This window comes from Diceros bicornis, chromosome 10 (assembly GCF_020826845.1).
Source record: "Diceros bicornis minor isolate mBicDic1 chromosome 10, mDicBic1.mat.cur, whole genome shotgun sequence".
Lineage (NCBI taxonomy): Eukaryota > Metazoa > Chordata > Mammalia > Perissodactyla > Rhinocerotidae > Diceros > Diceros bicornis.
In genome coordinates, this window is record NC_080749.1 from 36,293,751 (window position 1) to 36,317,567 (window position 23,817).

The window sequence follows — 23,817 nt, forward strand, 5'->3', positions numbered from 1 at the left end:
CATCAGAAAGATATTTTAATAATAGATAAGGGCACTGAACAATGATAGAAAACAATAAAGGGTATTTTTTGCACACATTATTTTAATTACTTATTAAAGTCTTCAAATTGGTTATCTAGTTTTTATGTTCTCTTCAATTTGCTTGTTAACAGGTTTTTTTTGAATTAACTGATGTATGATAAACTGTACTTAGAGTAGTGCTTTTAGTACCAGGATGTTTTACACATAGATAAAAAAGTTTACCTGATGGTCTTTTCCACAGCTTTGAGGTGTAAGGGCCGAAAGCTAAGTAGTAGGCTAGTGGAGGAGAAAACCAGGAGCAGAACAGAGATGACTTGTCACAAGCCAGAAGGCCTGCCATGTAAGACTATCCAGTTTTCCTGCCTGTCTTGGCTGGGCTTGTCGGAGGAACTCTATGGATCTCTTGAAACCAGTTCCATCAAGACTGATAAACGTATGTTGCGGTGAAACCTAAGTTGTGTCAGTATTGTTGTGTTTGTGTGGGTAGTATAGAATTTTATTTCATAACATGTCTTCTTCATCAGCTGGTAGTTTTATTTTTAGATTTTTCAGTAATTTAATCTTAGGACATCATCCGCTCCCTCAAGGTTTTTCATTTTCTATTGTGATTAAATTAAGTGCTGGCTTTTATTGATTTGAATCCACAGCACATAAAATGGGAACCATACCTCTGATCATGGGCAGTGAGAAGTCGATATGAAAATTTTGGAGTTTGGTGTTGTGGAAAGAGGGAAGTTCTGCATTGGGGGAGCCAAAATATTGTCAGCCAGAGTATTAGTTTTCTATTGCTTCTGTAACAAATTACTATGGACTTAGTGGCTCAAAGCAACTCAATTTAATTGTCTTATAGTTTTGTAGGTTAGAAGTCTGATAGAGGTCTTACTAGGCAAAAATAGAGCCCTTCAGCTTGGCTCCATTACTAGAAACTCTAGAAGAGAATCCTTTTTAGAGGCTGTCTGTACTCCTTGGCTTATGGCCCCTTTCTTCCATCTTCAAAGCCGGCATTGGCTGGTGAAGTCCTTCTCACATTGTATCAGTCTGACTTCTTCCCTCTGACAGTCTTCTTTCTTCTTCTTCCATTTTTTTTTAAGTATTTTTTTTTTTTACGGTGATAGAATATCCATAACATGAAGTTTATCATTTTAACCATTTTTTAAGTGTACAATTCAGTGGCATGAAGTAAATTCACAATGTCATGCAACCATCACCACTACCTATTTCCAAAGTTCTTCATCACCCCAAACAGAAGTTCTTTACCCATTAAACAGTAATCTCCATTCCACCCTCCCCTCAGCCACTGGTAACCTCTAATCTCTTTTTCGTCTCTATGATTTTCCCTATTCTAGTATTTCATATAAGTGGAATCATACAATATTTGACCTTTTGTGTCTGGCTTCATTCACTTAACCATGTTTTCAAGGTTCATTCATGTTGTAGTATGTTTCAGAACTTTATTCCTTTTTGTGGCGGAATAGTATTCCATTGTGTGTATATACCACATTTTGTTTATCCATTCACATGTTGATGGAGACTTGGGTTGTTTCCACCTTTTGGCTATTATGAATGATGCTGCTATAAATATTGGTGAACAGGTATCTGTGTGAATCTGTTTTTGATTCTTTTGGATGTATACCTAGGAGTGGAATTGTGGGGTCAGCCATTAGTTCTACATTTAACTTTTTTGAAGAACCACCACACTGTTTTCCACAGTGGCTGCACCATTTTACATTCCCAACAGCAATGTACGAAGGTTCCAGTTTCTCTACATCCTCACCGGCACGTATTTTCTGTTTTTCAAATTATTCTTCCACTTTTAAGGACCTTTGTGATGACGTTGGTCCCACCCAGGTAGTCTAGGATAATCTCCCAATCTCAGGGTTCTTAACTCAGTCACATCTTAATATGGAAGGAAACATATTCACAGGTTCCTGGGATTAGGATGAGGACATCTTTGGGGGCCATTATTCTGCCTGTGACAGCAAGTCTGCCCTTGAAGTTGTAGCTATTTACAAATGGGGAGCTCTAGATTTGAGGCTGTAACTTTTGGTCACAATTGTGGCAGAAATCTTCATTTTTAAATTAGAAGCATAATCTTTGTCCTGTTGTCTCGGAAAATGTGATATTAGTTGAGCATAAACGTGAACTATTTTCTTCCTTTGGTGATCCTTATCATGAGATTGAAGAGTGTGAGGCAGTAAGTTGGGCTAAGCAAGAATATGGAACCCAGGTTCAGTAGTCTTTTCCAGAGTAACTGCTCCGAAAGGGAAGAGGGAGACTAACAATGACCCTAATGATCTAAGAAGGGAAGTGAAGACATGTTGCTGGGAAAGGGTTAGGGGAGAACGAGGCCAGGGTTTCAGGGGAATGGGGCAGGGTGAAAAATATACTTGTTTTTGATTGGTAGCTAATAGAGATCACATTCTTATGGCTTGATTGTGGTGGAATCTGGCTATATAATATTTCATAATTAGTTTGAGTTTGGTATCTCCGATTCTCAAAATGTTTTTACTCTAAACAATCTTGTGTCGTGGAAAGGTGATATTCATCAGTAGAATAAGAACTCTTTCTCTGGATTTTTTGACTCCTTTTGGTCTGTGTCAGCAAGCTAGCACTTGAATACTTTTGCCCTTACGTTGTCAAATGGTTGCCCATGAAGCAGTTTTCTAGCATCTTAAGTGTGGACTCTTGTGTAATTCCCCCATCCCAGTACACAGATGTGTGCAGGGAGGCACAGCTCTTGGCACGGCAGTTGGTGGACAGCTGGTAAAGAACTATTTGAATTCCAGAACACGTCAAGGAATCAAGCATCAGACCTCTAATGACAATCCAATATGAGGTCTGAAAGAAATTGAATGAATGTTTCTGCCCATTATTCCCTTTGTGTTTGGATATGATAAGAATCTGTATTTCAGGAGTTAGCATGATGGCCAGAGGAGGGATGTGTGGTTTTGGCATCTACTGGGTATTGAATCACTTAACTAGTGATATGGGGAGTAGCAGAAAGATGGGCTGTGAGAAACTTGTCCTAGAGTGCTGTAGCTATGCCCTTCTCTTCTGTAGATAAGATGGGCTCTCCCAACTAGCTTCATCCATATTGGTGATAATCTAGCCTTGCAATTAAATATAAGTAATATAAGCATGCATATATATATATATGTATATGTATGTATAAAATCAACACTTTTTCATTCCCATTTGCAAAGGGTAGTGAAAGTGTGACTAGTTTAAAACTGTAGGTAATTTACATGAGACTTTGGAAAGTTTTTGGTTTGTTTAGTTTATGTTTCCTGGTAAAAACAAATGTATAACTTTCTAGAAGTTCATAACATCACAAATAAAACGAGTTGTTCTATGGATCCAAAACCCCAAATCAAGGAGGAATGATAGAGACAATGGCAAGTGCTGGTACTCACTTTGGTCTAAGAAAACTTGTATAGTCAGGAAATGATAGAGACTCACTAAAGTAGGAGAAGAACATATTGGTAATTCATGTATTCTTTAAAATGATACTAATAAGAGTAACGATTGCTAACGTGTATTGAGCACCTCCTATGTGCAAGACTTTGTGCTAACTACTTTACATGGCATTATGTGATTTGATTTTCTCGATCATACTTGCATGTGTGTTCATTCATACGCACACGTGTGCGCATGACAGATGTAAGTGGGCTTTCTTTCATGGTAATGGATAAAGAGTAGTAGGCATGTCAGCCTAGATTCTTTGTTCTGTCACTGGTAATAACCAGTTATATGAATGTGGACATTGCCTTCAGTGTTTTGAATCTGTTTAGTCACCTGTAAAAGACAGAATAGGGCTAAACTATCATAAGCTTCTCTTCCAGCTCTGTACTTTTTGACTATAAAAAAGTCACGGAAGAGTCATTTGTATTTAGTTTAATCCTTAAGGAAAGCCTTCCAAGAAAGCAGGCTGTAACTAAAATTGTGAATGGGAGCTTAGAGATATGTCTCATTCTCACAGGTTCCCAGAAAGGACAACTTTCCAGTCAGATTGTATTTTGAAGATGTAGCTCGGTTAGCAAGCAGGCTGATTTCTCCTGTTGTGGGCTTCACTGGCTACAGTGAATGATATTAATACCCTTAATGATTAAATAAAAATAACAGTGACAATGAAAGATGACTGATGATTCATGTTGGGGAACTATTTGGCTGGCTGCCCGAGTCCTGTGCCAGGAAAGAAGCTGAATATGTTTCAGCAGGTTCCTTGAGGCTAGGAGGATATTAAAATTTAGGATGTCAGGTAGTTGTTTGGAACAAGACTAGAGGTCATGGAAGGAAATGGCTTTGAGGTTAGTAGAACAGAGGGACGAGTTGTGTGTTGAATTTGCAACCATCCTCCTGCTGCCCTTAGATATTGCAATTTTTTTGTGTGTGTGTGTGAGGAAGATCAGCCCTGAGCTCATATCCATGCTAATCCTCCTCTTTTTGCTGAGGAAGACCGGCTCTGAGCTAACATGTATTGCCAATCCTCCTCCTTTTTTAGCCCCCCAAAGCCCCAGTAGATAGTTGTATGTCATAGTTGCACATCCTTCTAGTTGCTGTATGTGGGACGCGGCCTCAGTATGGCCGGAGAAGTGGTGCGTCAGTGCGCGCCCGAGATCCGAACCCGGGCTGCCAGTAGTGGAGCGCGCACACTTAACTACTAAGCCACGGGGCCGGCCCTAAACGTCATTCTTTATTGCTCTCTTCATACATCCAAGCCCAGTCCATAGCATTTCCTGCTTTCCGTAACAGAAAGTAATGGCTGCTTCTCTGAGGTTCGATTATATTACCTGACAGTTCTGTTTTGTATTACTATACTTACCTTCTCTCCTTCTGCTTCATGGATACTTGAGTTTACCTCATATTTGTATCTCCACCTTCATTTGCTTTTTATCAGGGTTTATTAAGTGTTGGCTGAATTGGCAGAGTACCTGGCTATCTATAGATTTGACTCAGTAATTTTTGGGGGGGGTTCTAGTTTATATTTTTAAAGATATTGAAGACTTCTGTTAAAATGCCAGTACTCTGGAAATATTAATAGCTTAAATAATGTTATGCATTTTCACCTTAACCTTGCATGCTAATGACTATGTCTCTGGTTATTCAAGTAGAATTGTTGGATTGCTTTTTTCAGTCGGGTCGTATTTTAGAAACATTATAGCCTAAGTGTCATGGAAAGAGGGTGATCATACAGACCTCTCTTTTTTGAGTCTTGTCTTTGCCACCTATCTCATGCATGGAACTCCCCTGTCCTTTAGTTTCCTTCTCTGTTAAATGGAGAAGATAATACCTGCTTGTCAGGATTATAGAGCAGATTAAGTTGGATAATGCATGCAAAGAGCTTAAGTGCCTGAGATGTATTAGACCATCAATAAATGGTACATCTTGTTGTTTTTGACTCTTAGCTTTGATTCTGACTTTCAATTTTGGATTACATTTACTGGCTTTTTCAATTGTGGATTATTTGTTCATTTTAATTTGCTTTTTGATTCAAGTCGTATGGCCTAAGATCACCAATAATAACTGGTAGAGTCAGGGTTGGGATCCAGCGAGCTCAACTCAGGAGCCCAACTGGTAAATCCCTGCCCCATACTGCCTTATGAAATCCCATTCCTTACTGAACTGCCCAGACGTCTGGTTGCAATCCATCACATTTCCTTGCTTTTTGTAGCAAAAAATAATGGTTCCAGGGAGGGGGGAAAAGATGAGTTGTTTCTCGATGTAGAGTTTCAGTTTCACAAGATGAAAGAGTGCTAGAGATCTGTTACACAACACTGTGAATATAGTTAACACTACTGAACTGTACACTTAAACATGGTTTAAAGGGCAAATGTTATATTATGTGTTTTTTACCAGAAATTTAAAAAAAAGTAATGGCTCCTTTTGAGTTCCTGTAAACCATTTGTACTTTTATCATTTAAGAACTCTAAAAGATTGTCTAAGTTATTTCTCTTGTGACAAGCTTTTCCTGCTTCCATAAGCAACACTGCTTGTAAAGTCCATGGCCTTTCTTCTTTCTATGCAGGTGCTTATGTAATAGAAGAATTTCTCTTGTTGAATCTGGTGACTTAATGCTTGAAAGTTTTAATTTAGGGATTATGAGAACAAAAGTATATTACATAAGGTGTATTTGATATGATTTACTTTCACTACTGTGTGTCTGCGTATCACTGTGGGTTTCTCAACATAAGCCTTGAGGATATCAGGAAAAAAGAAGAATGATTTGCAAGTTTTCATTGCTTCTGTGTATCTGGGACAAGAACTGATATCAGTAAACTGTATTCCTAGGACAATATTTGGTTCTGAATGATTTGGATACCTTCTACTTTGTGTTGTATATGATAATTAATCTGTAAGTATAACTTCAGATATATAGACTATCATAGACTCTTTTTAACTGTAATTAATTTCTCCACGAAGTACTCAGAAACTTGGGTATTCCATTGTTATTTACCTTCTATTTTCAAAAGATTCTGAGATGGAAAGCTCGTTTAAAAACCATGTAAAATAATTAAAGATAAGAATATAGACCATAAATGTAACTACAACTTGGGTTAGATTGTTATAGTTCATACTGATTTGAATTTACTGGCAATGAAAACAAAATAAGTTCAAATTCCATGATTTATTATATATGACAGAAGAATACCTAAAATATCATTTTTCTTTTCACAGAAATGATGCTAGAATTGAACTTGAGGATTTTTTCCCCGTGAATTCCTGTTTGGAAGATAATTACTGACAAGTAATAGGCATTATCATTGACTGAGGTTTTATAATAAACAAACCTAGTGTATAGGTTTTATTAATAGCTGAAGCATAAATGCTAAATCAGTGAAGACATTTTCAGACTGAACAGTATGACTGAGTTAGTTTGCTTTTCATTTAGTCAGCAGCCTCTTAGTGCCCACGCTTTGCCATGTACTGTGCCAGGCATGGGAAATTAACAAAAGAAATTGTCCTTGAAGTCCTTAGTCCAGTAGGGAAATTAGGTAGGCAAACAGATTATTAGAATATAGTGTGCGAGTTGCTGTAATGGAGACATGTATCCAGTGCCCTTGGAGCCCAACGAAGAGGGTGTCTTCTTGGAGTAGTTGGGAGAAGGTTCTAATGATAAATGGTATTTGAGCCGATTCTTAAAAGTTTGCCAGGTTGAAAGGAAGGAAAGGGACATTCCTTACAGAAAGAATGCTCTTGGATGGCCTAATTTATTTTAGCTAGGAATTTGTACAGTCTAGAAGTAGATAATTAACATCCACTAAACTTTTCAACTCAAACATCATATGTCTTCAATGGACTTTTGGCTTGTACTTGAGTGCAGCGACTTCATGATTAAATTGTCTCCTATGCCTGCAGTGCAGATATTCTGGCACATGGTCAAAGCCCGGTAAATATTGGATGGATTGATGGACGAAAGGAAGGAAAAGAGAGCCCTATATCATAGATGTTACAAAGTATGGAGGAGGTAGAGTTGTCACTGTGTTAGAAAAACTTGGAAGTTGATTTACGTTTTCAGCCAAATAGAAAAGCAATCCATTTTTATAGAGGCAGCAAAGGGACCTGGAGATAGAGCCAATGTTTTCCTTAGAAAATAGCTTGGACTCTTATGAGTTACCTGCATGAACATTTAACTTGAACTCCAGAGTCCTGCCGCATACAGCACAAAAGGAATGAGTTCATGCTAAAAAAGTTTAAGGGCAGTTATTACCAGCTAATCACAACATCCCTGAACTTTAGCCAGGCCTCTGTGGAGTGCCTGATTTTAAATAGAGCTGCTTCCTCGTGGTCCCTGTAGAATTATTAAGCTGTGCAGTGTATCCCTGAGTAGCTTAGAGGCTTGACCCATGAAAGGGGTTATTTTAGATGCTTGGTGAATGATTACCAAGTGCAGCTTTAGTTTTGATGTATTGATTTTAAGTAACTTCTCCTGACAAAAACTAGTCATCAGGTTCAAGAAGACTTCTTAAGATTCTTTTTGTTCAGGAAGTTGCAGACCTTTCTTCTGACCACCAGAATCATGTATTTCCCTGCCTGCTTGACTATTCTTTTGGATGTCTCATAGGTATCTCAGACCAAAACAGGGCCATTTAGAAATCTTATTCTTCACCACCTCCTCCAGATCTGTGCCTTCTTTTGTGATGTGCCCTTCTCATTAAATGGATCACCATTTACCTAGTGACTCAAGGTTGAAGCAAAGTATTAATTCTTGATGTCCTCTCTCAGCCCTTAAGTCTAACCAGTGTCACTTAATATTTCTGATATCTATCCACCTTACTTCATTTGATGTGTCATCAGCCTTGTCCAAGCCACCATCATTCATTTGAACTACTGCCCTGTCCTCCTAACCAGCCTCCCTGCTTCTACTTTGGCTGTTTCTAATCAGTTCTCCACTTAGCACCTACAGTAATCTTTGTAAAACGTAACTTGATTATGTCATCTCATGCTTACAAGCCGCCAATGGCTTCCCGTTGCACTTTAGATAAAATAAAATGTATTTACTCTGGCCTACATGGCTGGGCATGATATAGCCTTGACTCACCTCTCCAACTTGGTCAGTCCGTCATTCCCTCTCTTTTACTTTTTCTCCAGCTATGCTGACTCTCTTCCAGCTCTTTGATATGACAAGCTGTTTTTTGCCTTAGTATCTTTTCCCTGTTTCCTCTGCCTGGAATGCTCTCCTTTACTCTTCACCTGGCTCACTCCTCATTTTTAGGACTCATGTTGATTGTTACTTTTTCCTGAGAGGTCTTCCCAGACCATCTAATCTAAAGTTGTCCTCTGATAATCTCTATCAGGACTTAGAATTTTAGAAGATTAGTTTGTTTCATCTGCATCTCCTTCACTGTAATATGATGCTCCACGGGGACCATATCTGTTTGGTTCCTCATTGTACCATGGAGCACAGTGCTTGTACAACAGTGGTGCTTCATAAACATTTGTTGAATGAAAGACTGCTTCATTAAAATAAAAGTTGATCTAGAAAGGAGCATCTTATATTTCTCTTTGCAGTGACAGTGGGGCTTGCATCTCATTCCTGTAGCAGTGTTTGCAAACTGCTTCTGTATGAGTGTCTAGTAGAGTACTAATAGAAAGTCAGTTATCTGCCATTTTGCCTTGTTGCAAAAAAAAGCTTGGTGGCATTTTCATGGTTTGTCCTAGGGAGTCTAACAGACTAAGTTTAGGTCCTGTTTTTGCTCCTATAAAACTGTCCAACCTTGAGCAAGTTAACCAAGTCCTCCCAGGTCTGTTTCCCTTTGTATAAAATGGGGAGAATTGTATCTGTCCCATTGGCTTGTTATGAAGATTATATGAGATTATGTGTACAAAATGCCTCCTACAGTGCTTGGCACCTTTTAGGAGTTCAGGCATCCTTTTTCTTATCCTCTTTATACCAAAAGAGATTAATAAAGACTCAGAAAAACTCATTTAACTTACCTCATAATCTTATTGTTCTTAGTTAATGCATAATCACACCCAGGGGCACTAACATGAGGGTCAAAAATCAGTTTAAGAGGAAATAATACATGTCTAGGGTGCAGATAAGCCATGACGGGCTGGTTATTTAATAGTCAATAACGTGGGCTCCCCTCAGAAAGACACACATGGGATTCTCCTTTGCTGTATGCCAGGGGTGGTTGTTTAACCTTGTAAAATTGTAATAACAAATAAATACAAGTAGGTCTTTTCCATTCTAGTTCAGATAGGCCATATGAAAATATTTTTCCCATTTTAGATGTTTCTATGGAGAAGCCTTGGCAGTACCATTGAAAACTCTGAAGTCCAGAGTTCTTGTAATTATGTTGTCAGTTTTGGGGGGTAATTAAAAAATTTAATACTCTGAAGACAGGTTATTAGATTCAAATGGGTTGGATTCAAATTAGAAGGTGGTATATATTTCTGCCACCTACTTAGGCATACCAGTCTGGATGCTAGATTGAGTTTAAGGGAAAATGCTTGAGTTATATCTATCAAAATCATCAAAGGTTAATTCTCTGACGTTAAGTCAGAATAACTAACCCACCCTTGCCTCCACTAAATTTGTTTCACTGGGTAACGTGAGACAGTAACTGTGACAAGGGCAATTGTTTCTCTATAAGCCAGGTCTTCTAGAGAGCTGGGGGCTTGAGCCTTAAAAGTTCAAGACCTTTGCATTTGTCTACTCAAATATTGACCCAGGCAAGGAGCTGTGTTGTTTATTTTAGGATAGTTATGATTTAGAGTGTTTCTACAAGGGGATAGACAGGACCGTTACTAGATGTAAGACATTTATTGACTTCTTAGCTTAGTTGTTTAGAGCACGGGAACTTCAGGGAGGCCAAGGGAACAGATAGGACTCTCTCACTCTGCCATGTTCTGTGGCCAGAGATCTCACCTCAGACCCAAGCTAAGTATCCTGAAAATGTATATGATTGATTATTTGGGACATTAGACTAATAACATATGAATATACCTGGGAAAATCCGTGGCCAACATTGCAGAAGGTGTGCTGTATTGATAGGGGGTGGTTTATATGAGTACTGATGTGTAGACATCTCTTTTATCTTATGGTCAGCTTCTCACTGTAAACCCAACTTCATAAGCCTGTATAGCTAAACTGAGACTTGTGGTTGCTCATGTTAACATATGTCCTGAGCAGTGCTGTCATCTCACAGAGGGGACAATAAACATTTGCACTGTTTTTAGTTTTTTTTTAAAAAATTTTATTCTTTTACTCATAGTTATCTATCGAAGTGAGTAAAAGTTGATGTTATCTATCAATGGTCTGGTCACTGACTTTTCTTTTGGTGTTTTCTGTTCTGTGTCTGGTGGGACTGCAGTGCTTTAAAAAGAAATTGGGGCAGTACCTTTTCAGCAACAACTTCTGACCTTTTGTTGAGTAGAATGGGAGCCTGCCATTGAATGAAGAAATAATGCATTACCTTTGCCGAAATGGAAGTCTGTAGTTCAGAGCAGACCACCTTGATGACCCAACATAGGACTTCAGTTTCTCTCCTCCCATTAAACCGATTAGATGTTTAAATGACTTTTGTAGGGTGTTTCAGTTTAATCAGATGCTAGGAATTGAAAAGAAGTCATAAAAGAACCATAGTAGTAGTCTTTGGTCTGCCTATGAGTTGGGCATTAGCAGCCTGTTGTGGAATGTGACATCTCTCTTCCCTTTTTTTTTTTTTTTTTTTTTTTTACAGAACGCCATGAACCTACCCCCTGACAAAGCCAGGTTACTGCGGCAGTATGACAACGAGAAAAAGTGGGAGCTGATTTGTGATCAGGTAAGATACAGAGATGCTTTTATCAAGAAATACTGGAAGAAGAGAACCAGATGTCCTCCTTTAAATGTATTAGACTTTTTCCAGCAGATGCGCGGATTTCCATTTTGTGACTCTTCACCTTTCTGTTTCTTATGACCAAAAGAAAAGTTACAAAATGCTGTCTTTTATTCTAGAATTATTTTAATTCTCTCCTTTGTTTTCAAACATTGGGTAGTTAGATTTTCTGGGAAATCTGGTCAAGTGGGCAAACTAAATTCAGATGATCTGTTTTTCTGTTTACCTTACATAGCAGTTTATGCTGCTTGAATAATGCAGGTCCTCTGGTTTAGTTAGCTTTCCTATGCATGTATACTGTTGTATATTCATGCAAGAAGGTGAATTGTTTATAAAGAAACATTGCTTGGGCTGAGAAAAAAATTATTTAGCAATTCTCCAGTTGTTTTCATTTTATCGTTAACTCATTATAATAAATTTAGACTCTTCAGAGGGTTATAAAATAAAAAGTGAAGTTCTCCATTTTCTCTCTCTGTCCTCCAAATTCTATACCTCAGAGATCCACTGGTAGGATTTCGAAGTATCTCCTTCCAGCTTTTTAAATGTTTTTGTCTTTAAAAAACAAACAAAAAAATATATGAATACACACACTCTTCTGCATCTTGATACATTCCTTAGCATATATGTCTATACCTCATTCTTCTAAATGATATATAGCATTCCATTGTAGTTGGTAGTAGTTTTTTTTGGCACTTCGCTGCTGGGCTAGGTACGGGCTAGTTGTTTTAAATCTTAGAAGGATCCTTCTCTACAGCAGAGGGTAGGCTCCATATCTTAGCTCTTTTGTTTTGTGCAAGAGTTTCAGGGTAGTTGTATCCCTCCCAGCCCCGCCACCTTGAAAATTTCTGAGGAGTGTTGTAATTCCTCCTAGCACAGCTCCCTTGGTCTCTACTGTGGGGATGAAATGTGTCAGGGGAGCAGAGGGGTTTTCTGTTCCCCATAGGTAAAGGGTCCATGTTCCCTAAGAAATAGATGCCTGCAGTTCACATGGAGCTTCTGAAGTGCTCACTGTGTGTAGTTTAACCTTAGCTTCTCAACTAAAACGGTAATGAAACAGTGGGAAAATCATCCTCTCTTTTCCACACTATATTTGAGCACCAAGAGTAGATAGAAACTGAAGAAGCTTACTGCTTATGTGACCGCGATGCCAAAGAATAAAATTTTGCTGACACTTATAATCTCCTTCCTTGAGACTTAGCTTTTTGTATTATCTGAACCTATTATTGTAAGGAAAAATGATTTTGTAATGACAGTGAATAAAGATAATAGAGATAATTAATATAAAGGAAAGGTAATCACACAAGTGAAGGGGGGTCAAAGGCAGGTGAAAAATTCTACAGATGCCAGGTTATGATGGCGTAGAGAGCACAGGCAGAGGGAGGCTGCCTCGCGTGGCCGTTAGTTAGCACCCCGAGCAAGGGCTCAACTTCCTTCCTCAGATCCGCAGGATTCGCTGGGAACTCAATCTGGCCTGCTGCTTTCTGGCTTGATTGAATTATTTATTTTTGCATCTCCAATATGCCAGAAAGGGAAGATTGCTAATGATGGAAGAGTTCTAGCAGCTCTACTCTTTTCTCCGACCGAAAGTAGCTTCATAGGGTTGATGGTGGGGTCCAGGGGATCTTGAGGCTGGGAGGGGAGCAAATTGGTTATCTAATTACGTTTCTGATTTTCACATCCTCAAAGTTCAGGTTATTACTGCCCTTAAATGTTAATATGCCAGGATATGGAGAATTTAGTCACTTAATCGATTCCTCTCTGGCAGTCACTTCACCAGGTGCTGAAAGCTCCGAACTGCAGTGACTCCGTCAGTGCTGAGGTGTCGTGGGAGATTTGTTAATAATAGTGAAATGATAATAATAACTATTGTTATCACCAATAGCCAGCATTTAGTAAGCAGATTTTCTTAATAAGAGCTTTGTGTTTAATCTTCAAAGCAGGCATACTTATTAGGTTTTTTTTTTTTTTTTTTTGTGAGGACTAGCTCTGAGCTAACATCCGATGCCAATCCTCCTCTTTTTTTTTTTTTGCTGAGTAAGATCGGCTCTGGGCTAACATCCGTGCCCATCTTCCTCTACTTTATGTGGGACGCTGCCACAGCATAGCTTAACAAGTGGTGCATCGGTGCGTGCCCAGGATCCGAACCTGCGAACCCCAGGCCGCCGCAGCGGAGCACGTGCACTTAACAGCTGCGCCACCAGGCCGGCCCAGCAGGCGTACTTATTAGTATCTCCATTTGACATATGGAGAAAACTGAGACTTAGAGATTAAATCATTACCGAGGTCACATAGCTGTTAGGTAGTAAAGTGGCGTAGGTGGTCTGATTCTGGAGAATATGCACATTCTGGGGTCTATACCCTTAACCTACTCTCTGCTCCCTTCCTCACAAAGTGCTCAAGTGGTTGATGATACACTGAAAATAAAAAATACAGGTTATCTCTATTTCTCTGTCTTGCATTCTGGTATGCTACCCTGAGAGGGAGAGAAAGCCAGGGAGTTGTAACACAGCACAGAGCCTCACCTACCTGTGTTACCACTATAGTCAACTATCACTTTTGGTTAAACCGTAAGTCATTGTTAGAATTGTGGCCAGCAGAAAACCAGACTTTTTGTCATTTATGGGTAACCCATTAGTGTGTCTCCTACATGAATATCATTTCTCTAATGTGTGTTTGTGAGGGAAAAGGTAAAAACCATGAGCTTAACGCATTCATAATGTACTATTCATATGACAAATTTAATGTATTGGTGTTTATTGACTGAATGTTAATCTTATCTGTTATCTGCATGGACCATGTCATATATATATTTGGTACCTAACCTATGTCTGTCTATGGTTCTTAACCTGATGGACACTCAAAATACATTTGCTTTTATGATTCCATTTATAGGAAATGTCCAGAATAGAAAAATCCTTGGAGATAGAAAGTAGATTAATGGTTGCTAGGGACTGGGAACAGGGATGGGGAGTGAGTGCTAGTGGGTGCAGGTTTCTTTTTAGTGTGACAAAAATTACACAAAATTACATAGTGGTAGGAATTACCTAGTAGTGGTAGTTGCATAGCCTTGTGAATATACTAAAATTGTACACTTTAAAAGTGTAAATTTTGTGATATTTGTTATATCTCGAAAAACAAGACACTTGCTTCTGCAACAATCAGAGGTAGGAAAAAAAGAGGGGAGGAGGATTTAAGAGAACTAAATGTTTGTGTGGATCTTCTTTGGATCCTAATCGGAACGACCTAACTATAAAAAGATGTTTTTAGAAAATTGGGAATATTTGATTAGTCACTCCAAAGAAATTGTTAGATGATTCCAAGAAATTATTGTTGACTTTGTTGGGTTTGGTTTTGGCATTGTGATTTTAGAAGAATCTGTCCTTATTTTTTAAGAATTGTGTACTGATAGAGGGGTGAAATTATATGACTGGAGTTTACTGTAAAATACTTCATGAAAGAAAAAAAAAGGGTAGATAAAGGAAATATGGAGAAATCTTGATAATTGCTGAATCTTGCTGGTAGGATTATGTTGAGGGTCTATTATACTCTCAGCTTTTATGTTGGAAAATTCATAATATAAAATTTAAAAATAAAAATACTTGCTACTTAATGATCTTCATTTTTTCCTCATTAGTAAAATGTAGTTAATACGAACATCCTTAAATTATTTTGAGGACTGAAGGTAATATATGTAACGGACATAGAATAACACTTGACATATAGTAGGTGCTCCATAAATGGTGTGTCTGCTGCTGCTGCTGCTGAGGGGCCTAGATATTAAATACTGGTACCATTATTGTTTTTTATTGTCAATTTGTCTTCAAAAGATTCAGGGAAATTTATTGTGTTGAATCTATCATCATATGTTACTCAAACATACTTTATGATTTGAATGCATGTTGCATGAGGCTGTTGGGAAAAGCCACAGCTATAGATTTTCAGTCCAAGAAAACATCAAGGCAAACCTCTTGTCTTATTTGTGAAATCTTAAAACAAAGACTATGGTGTGTTGTCGTTGATATCTGACACACGAGACACTCCCTGGCCCCTGATGTTTTGTGACCAGTGTATTGAATACAAATATTGATTTTATTTCTTTTTAAGCAAATAATGAAGATATATTATTATCTATAAATTGAGACATGTTATAGGCAAGGTGCACAAAGTGAAACAGGGTATTATAGAAATTTAATACCAAGAGGAAGTATGTGATCAAGAGTGGTGGAGGACTTATGGAGAAATTATTTCAGATTTAAGTTCCATGAAAAATTATCATGTGGATACTATGAATCATGGAACTGGTTATGTTTCTCATGGAACTGGTTATGTTTCTCCTTTTTTCCTTGGCTGCTAGAACGCTCAGAGCCAAATTGTGGTCTTCCTTTACCAAGTATACAGTATCTTAGTGGCGTGTGTTTTGTTTACCAGCCTCATCCACGACTTCATCTAATTTTCGCGCCCACATTTTCCCTCCACGCTGATTTCCTCACTTACAAAAAATCTTGTATGAAGTTGTAAACTTTCGTAAGTCATCTTCTTGAATAAGATGAAACATAAAATAATACATCAGGATTACTGGTGAACAAAGATTATCCTTGCACTGATAATGAAACTTAAATTTTCTGTATGATGTGGGCATTGTGCAAATCAGTGCATCGAATCTTTTTCTCTAAGGAAGCAAATACAGAGGATCAAAATAAAATGCTTTGTCATGATTCAGCTTAGGAAAGTCAGTTGAGTTGAATACACGTCATCAACTTTTTCATGCTTTTGTATGGTTGCATTAGTCTGTTTCTTTGTTTGGTAAATAGTATTTAAATATGTCTCCTACTTAAGGGCATGCTCAATGTGTCATCTGTTTGTGTACTTCTCACACCTTGCTTAGTGCCTGAAACATGATAGGTGCTTATTGAAAGTGTGTTGAATGAAAGACGCGTTAAGTGATATGTTTGGGAGACAGTGGGGAAGGAAGGGAAGGCAGAAGGGAAAAGGTAGGTGGAGGAAGTAGCGTGGAAGTAGAGGTTTGCTGTTTCTTCATCCTCTTCACTTTCCTCTACCTGTTGGTGTAATTTGATTGTGATAAGTGAAGCTCAACATCACTGCTCAATTCTGTTAACTCCTTTAATAACGGAAGGGTGCCTGATGTAGATATGGAGAAGTCTATATGGGCATTTCTGCAATCAAACTCTGTCTCCACCTACCCATGGTCAACTGAAAATCAAGTTCTTTGGCTAATTCTAGGAGCAAAATAAAAATTTTTAAGCGATTGAGACCCAAAGAGCTTTCTGTAATAGTATTCTGGCAATGTCCCTTTGTCCTTTCCTAGATTATTGTGTAAATATATAGACGACCTGAGTTTCTAGTGGGTCTCAAAAGTTAAAGTAATGTGGGTTATAAACCAATGTTACCGCAAAAAAAAAAAAAAGTAATGTGGGAGAACTGTCTCCTCTGGTCTGAATGGGGCTATAGAAGCCAAAGGATGAGAGGCTGCTCTGTTGGATTTTGGGTGGTGTGAGTGCATCTGAAAGAACTTATTTCTGGCTGTAGTAAGTGGGCAGAGTTCCCATGAGGACATCAATTTGAGGACACACTGGGGACACCAAGGCCAGTTTTATAATCACATGAGATGACGGTGGGAGAGTAAAAAGCTGGACATATTAAGTTGCGTTGACAACAGCAAATGAAAACCCACAAGCTACATAGCTTGCTCCCTAAACGCAGACGCTGTGCTATACTGTTTGTCTTTGAGGTCTTGGCTATTTCCTACAAGTTTGGGTAAAGGCTGTGTTTAGGGAGCTTTAGAGATCCTGGATGAACGTAAGACTTGCATATCATTATGTCTGGAAGGCTCATTAGAGACCATTTGTTTCAAGCCAGTCTTTTTATTTTTCTACTGGAAAAGCTAACACATGCTTGTCAAGAAGAAAAATCAGCTGTATTGGAACAGAAGTAAAGTGAAAGTTGTTTTGCGTTTCCTACCTGGTCACTAATCCCCTCACTTATTGATGATGAAACTGAGATTCAAGAGCATAAACAACGAGGCCACTGCCAAGGTCGCCTCAGCTAGTTAGTGAGACGAGACACCCATTCCAAACTCCAGCCACAAGCCTTTTCAGTTGTTCTGTGTTACACTGGGGACCTGGAAACGGTCCACTGAAACAAAAATTGTAGTAGGTAAGGGGCTATCACCAAGACTTCATCCTGTGGCTGCTCATGCTTTTGGTGGCGGGGGCTAGAGAACTTAGAGGTGGCGGGGGCTTGGTTCATAACTGTGCCTCTGCTGAATGATCAAGTGGAAGTGATTAGTCAAAAATTCAGGATATTTTGGATGACTGATGCTTATGGGTGTAGGTTCCGTGAATGTATAGTCCAGTCCTGAAATGTTAGCAGTGCCGCACCTGAGCTGGGTTGGAAAGCTTCCCTGTGGCTTTGCCCTGCTGGTAATGAGATTTGTTATTTTGGGGGGTGGGTTGGCATGGCTCGACCTTGCCCCCTAATGGCTGGCTGTTGTTTTGCATTGTAGCCTTAGTGAGTGATGGGGGGGTCCTCTCCCTTCCTTCACTTGTATGGAGTGATATGGGAGAAGGAGATTAAAAACAGCAACAGAACGGGTGAGAGTGAAGAAGTGGCAGGAAATCATACCCACTTAGACTCAGTTTCCTATGTTAAGCACTTCAGGGAGATCAGATTTTGGCCCTCAAGGCTTGGCGCATGTCCTGATCAGGAAAGGGGAGGGCCCCTGCTGCTACCCAGCCAGAGCTGAGTCAGGCCAGGCACTAAGATGCTCCATTACACTAAAATACTCTATTACAGTGAGAGTTGTTGCTTTCCTGTCTTTCTCAACACAACTGATCCATGCCATTCGAATGTATTTAATGATTAAGAATATAATTCTGTTTTAAACCCTTCACTTCTATTCCCTAACACTGTCTCTTTCAAAAGACAAGAAAATTACTTATTGGATAACTAGTATCAGTAGTTAAGCCAATTTGTCATTGGAATCAAATTTCTTAAAAAAGAGCACATAGATCTGTGATTTTTTCTTGAATTTTTTTTGGTGAGGAACATTAGCCCTGAGCTAACATCGTTGCCAATGCTCCTCTTTTTGCTGTGGAAGATTGGCCCTGGGATAACATCCTTGCCCATCTTCCTCTACTTTATATGTGGGATGCCTGCCACAGCATGGCTTGATAAGAGGTGCATATTGTCCGTGCCTAGGATCCGAACCTATGAGCCCCGGGCCGCCGACACGGAGCATGCAAACTTAACCATTATGCCACCGGGCTGGCCCCATATATATATCTGTGATTTTTTAAAAAAAAGCGTTCACATTTTTGTGAGCCAGTTAGAGTTCTTTTCTGCCAGGTAGGCAAATACTACTGGATACTGATAAATTATTTCCTGTGGACCATCAGATTCTGGGTAATGAGGGCTTGTCCTTGAAGTAGCAGGGGTAATAAATGCGTAGTGATGTGGGGGCAGGTTATAGCCTACTGGAGTGTTGGTGGCTGCCATGTTAGTCATTTGAGCGAGCAGATGGATTGCAGACAGTGGGGAAGACGTTGAAGGAAAAGATGGTGATGCAGCGATTGCCTTTCCCTCGCTCTGCCCCCTCTCCCCTTGCTCCCAGACTCGAGACTTCATCTGCCTTCAGTCTCTCTCTGTCCCCAAGTTCCAGGCTTGGATTCTACATTTAGTCACACTCACTTCATTCTGGCTTTACCAGCTGTTGGGTTAGCAGACAACCATCTCCTCTCCCCCCTCCCCCTTATTCTATCCTCTGGCTAGCTGATATTTTTACTACATTTGATATTGTTTGATGTTAAATTCTTTGCATTTTTACTATAGTTCCATAGTTCTCTGGTATGTTGAAATGCTATGTATTTTTAGATCATTACTAGGTTTTTGCAATCTGTTTAATTCTTTTTAAATTCTGTCTTTCAAGCCCTTAGTGCTTTTCTTTTATCATTTTCAGACTTGGTCTTCCCCCTCCAGGTCATCCTTCTTTTGGCTATGCATTAGGTATTTTGTTTTCCAGTTTATCTTTTTTTTTTTTTTTTTTTGTGAGGAGATCAGCCCTGTGCTAACATCCGCCAATCCTCCTCTTTTTTTCGCCGAGGAAGACGGCCCTGGGCTAACATCCGTGCCCATCCTCCTCCACTTTATATGGGACGCCGCCACAGCATGGCTTGCCAAAGCAGTGCGTCTGTGCGCGCCCAGGATCCGAACCAGCGAACCCCGGGCCGCCGCAGCGGAGCGCGCGCACCCAACCGCTTGCGCCACCGGGCCGGCCCCTTCCAGTTTATCTTTTTTGTTTTTTTAATTCAGCATCTTATAAAAGTGAGAACTTTCTCTTGTATCCAAATATAAAGTTATCATAATTAAAATGAATAATTCTTTTTTCTTTTTTCATTTTTTTTTTTTGGTGAGGAAGATTAGCCCCGAGCTAACATCTGTTGCCAGTCCTCCTCTTTTTGCTGAGGAAGATTGGCCCTGGGCTAACATCCGTGCCCATCTTGCTCTACTTTATAGGCGGGATGCCTTGATAAGCGGTGTGTAGGTCTGTGCCCGGGATCCAAACCTGCGAATCCCAGGCCGCCAAAGCGGAGCATGTGAACTTACCCACTACGCCACCGGGCCAGCCCTATGAATAATTGTGTACTATCAACTATTGCCCAGTTCATATTTCTCAATTTTTCCTGCTGTTCTTTCTGGTTTGTTCAAACAAGAATCTAGTCCAGCATCAGCACACATTGCATTCAGCTGTTATGTTCTTTAGGTTTCTTTGAATCTAGAACAAATTTTCATTCATGATGCTCATATAGTGAAGAGACCAGGCAAGCCATTTTGTAGAAAGTTTTATTGTCTGCATTTACTTGATTATTTCCTAGCGGTGTGTGAACTCCTGAATTTCCTGTTAACTAGAAGGTAGATGTAAAGACATGATAGATTGATGTTGAACATCTTTGTCTAGAATATCATAGGAGACAATGTCTGATGTCTCACTGTTAGATAATGTTGGTCAAAGAATCAGGTGACAGCCTGATCCCTCCATTGTATAATTGTGTTTTTCCCCTTGTGGGGAATCTGTGGAGTGTTCCTTTGGCGCCATATATACATCTAGTTACCTATCAGCCTTGTACTTGAGTGAGCTTAAAACCAATTGATCATCTTTTGCTGAGTTAGTTTCATTACGAGTTACAAAAAGATGATTTTATAATTTTGTTTCCTTTCTACATTAAGCCAGCAACTAGAACTTTCAACTAGGTCTTTGTTTACCCTGGAATATAATTTTTCCTGTAATTCTTTCTCTCCATTGCCATTTTTCAAAGTAAGGATTTGGTTTAATAAATACCTCAAAAGGTGACAAATGAGTTTTCCCTGGCTTTCTCTTGTGAGTGTGAGTATCATTGTGAACACAAGGATTTTCATAGTGTGTTTCGATAAAAGGATATATATTTTTTTGAGGCTCACATTATTGATACTTTGAAGTGTGGGAACTCCTTCATGCTGGCTCCTGTGTCACTTTGACATGACCCTCTTAATCCTCGAGAGCTTATTTTATGGTGCAAAAACCATCTCTTAGGCTTAACCTGTACTTTCCTTTAATAAGACATTTCTCCAAGGAACCCTATTCTTTTTAGTGGGGAATGGTATTAGAGATGAGAATGTGAGAGCTAGAGATTGTCACAGCTGCTGGGTGAATTTGCTTCTCAGTTTGTGTCTAGACCTTGAAAATATGTGTCTAAAAATTATGAGTTGATGTTTCCAAATCAATTTTTGATATTGCTTTACTTAATTTCTTTGATTTTATAATTATCATTTTTATTTTTCACTGAAATATTTGATTCCTAACATAAATGTAATTGTCTTTTCCTATAATATAAAAAATTTCAAAACAACAATACCAAATCATTACTAACTAAAACATTACTAACTGAAATTACTGAATGAAGGTAAATTTTTTTTGTGGTTTTGTCCCCAGAACGCATCCTATTAAAGATGTACTGAGTCCTGTGATCTGAGGTCACTTAATGTGGATACCTTCTCTGTTATTAACTTCCAGTGTAAGTTAGAGTAGCGGTAGGATAACAAGTAGATGGTGGATTAGTTTCCTAGGGTTGTCATAACAAATTACCACAAACTTGGTGGCTTGAAACAACAGCAAGTATTTTATCACCGTTCTGGAGGCCAGAAGTCTGGAATCAAGGTGTCGGTTGGGCCAAGTTCCCTCCAAAGCCTCTAGGGGAGAATCCTGCCCTCCCTCTTCCAGCTTCTGCTGGCTCTAGGCATTCCTTGGCTTGTGGCTGTGTAACTCCGCCTCCAGAAGTCTTCACATGGCCTTTCCCTCGTCTGCCCGTGTCTGTTTTTCCTCTTCTCTCCTTATAAGGAGACTTATTTTTGGATTTAGGGCCTACCTGGATCATCCAGGATGATCTCAAGATACTTAACTTCATTACATCTGCAAAGACCTTTTTTCCAAATACGGTCACATTCACTGGTTTGCGGTTAGACCATGGACATATCTCTTTGGGGACCAACATTCAAACATCCCACTACAGATGCCAAGATGTATAATGATTTACGTAATAAGCTTGTCATTCACATAACAATCCAAGTTGGTATTGTTGCTCATCGGGGGTTAAATTTGACAGAATGAATGAGGCACCCAGGTGAGGCTGTTTTCAGCAGAGCTTCAGCTTTGCCCTGGGGGTTGTCTCCAATCAAAGGAAGCAAGAACACACAGGTGCACACCTCGGGAGTTTTCTGGGCCAGGCCTGGAAGTGGCAGGCATCACCTGTAGTCTTACTCCACTGGCTAGACCTGTAGAGAAGGATGAGCAGTGTAGGCCAGCTGAACACCCAGGAAAGAGAGGAAAATGTTTAATAAACAGCTAGTCTCTGCTACGAATACCAATTTTGATAGTCTGATAGTTTCATTTGTTTTAGGTCGTATTCAGGATTAAAACTTGCTTTTATTTGTGTATTCATTAATTTCTTCATTAAATAAGCATTTAGTTATATAGGTGAGGGACAGCAAAGAGAGAAGAGAGAGGATATGGATCTGAGTTTTCCCAAAACAGGTATCTCATGTAATACTTTGAGTTGGAAAGAGACTCTAAATGGTTGCTAGTACCAGTTTGTTTTGAGTTCCAGCAGCGTGACAGGCATGGATTGGCTATGGGACATGCATTTTTGCCAAACTTAAAAAAAAAAAAGTGTCTGGGTTATCTTGTGCTTGAGATTTTAAGGGACTGTTTTCCTTTTATTGAGGAAGGGTGTTGAGTTAGTTGCTGTTAAAAAGAACGCAGTTTCTTTGTTTCCTTCCTGAAAGTGAAGTTTCCCTTCCGTTAAGACTCATTCCAGGTCTCTGATTCCTTGATTCTAAAACATTGGAGAAGCAATCCGAGGAGCGGATGCCAACTCTCCGTATGTGGAGCTTTCTAGCATTTACTGTCTCTGGAGTTGTGGAAGATCGAGCCTGAACCTAGAAGGGGTTTATACTGTTCTTTTTCCAGAGGTTCCCTTGTCATACAGTTTTCATGGTGAGGAGAAAAGACGCTGGCCTGTCCCACAGGGACTGAGAGGAGGGCAGAGAAAGGGGAGAACGGAAGCTAAGGAAGTGGGGAGTTATTCCTTTTTAAACTAATCCTTTTGGGCAGCTTGATATAAACGCTCTGTCAGAAGTGCTATTTGGCATTAAAAGCCAGAGGAAGAAGCCCAGGGCTCAGTCTGATTTGAAGCTTTTAGGTTAACTTTTGCCAAAATGACCATCACATTGCCTGCCTTCCTGCCTCGTAATTAATACAAATGAAATTGTAGATCCCCCTACCCTTGCCCCGTCTTCAACTTCCCTTAAAACAACTTAATTGCCTGAGCTGGCTTAGAAGTAAACTTTATTGTGTGAGCATCTTTTATCAACTGGAAGGCTGTTACAGGAAGGGAAGAATCATAGAGCCAATTTCGTGCATTTGGGCTAAACTGAGCACCTTTGATCATCATTATTACCTTTTAGAAAATAATTTAAGTGATTTACTAAGGTGTATTATTGAAGAATTTCTACTGGGTAATACAAATACTACTTTACATTGTTTTAACATTTGGACATTTAATTCATCACCTTTGCTGCAGAAGGCTATTTTTTTTTTGTTCAACTTCGTGAAAAAGAGAAATCAAACAGCTTTCTGGATGTTAGCCAGCAAGTGCTTGAGCTGATTCTAAAAAATTCTGAATATTTTTATGTTAAAGAGTACCATAATGGTTTGGAAAAGTTTTTTGAAAAAATTGCGAGTGGATGACCTGGATCACCATGTGATTGCGGCTCTTTTCGTCATTCCATTCGTCAATCAACTAAGTGATTTATTGAGCACATGCTGTGAAGAGTGTTGTGTTAGATGCGATGACCATAGTGCTTTAGAAAACATAATGCTGAATCTTTCAAAGAAGAATTTGAAAAAAAATAAGAATTTTAA

The 23,817-nt window shown here is 39.2% G+C and overlaps 1 protein-coding gene across 10 annotated transcripts in view; it reads left to right on the forward strand.

The window, feature by feature from the left end:
- Window positions 1-23,817, forward strand: part of FMNL2 (formin like 2) — a 398,204-nt gene that overhangs the window by 263,708 nt on the left and 110,679 nt on the right. For 9 of the 10 annotated variants that reach the window (XM_058548973.1, XM_058548970.1, XM_058548965.1 and 6 more), the window contains one exon: window positions 11,208-11,291. The exons of the other annotated variant lie outside the window; for it this stretch is intronic. In XM_058548973.1, coding sequence (XP_058404956.1) covers window positions 11,208-11,291 — 84 coding nt within the window. The remainder of the gene's footprint in view (window positions 1-11,207; window positions 11,292-23,817) is intronic. 10 annotated transcript variants of the gene reach the window in all.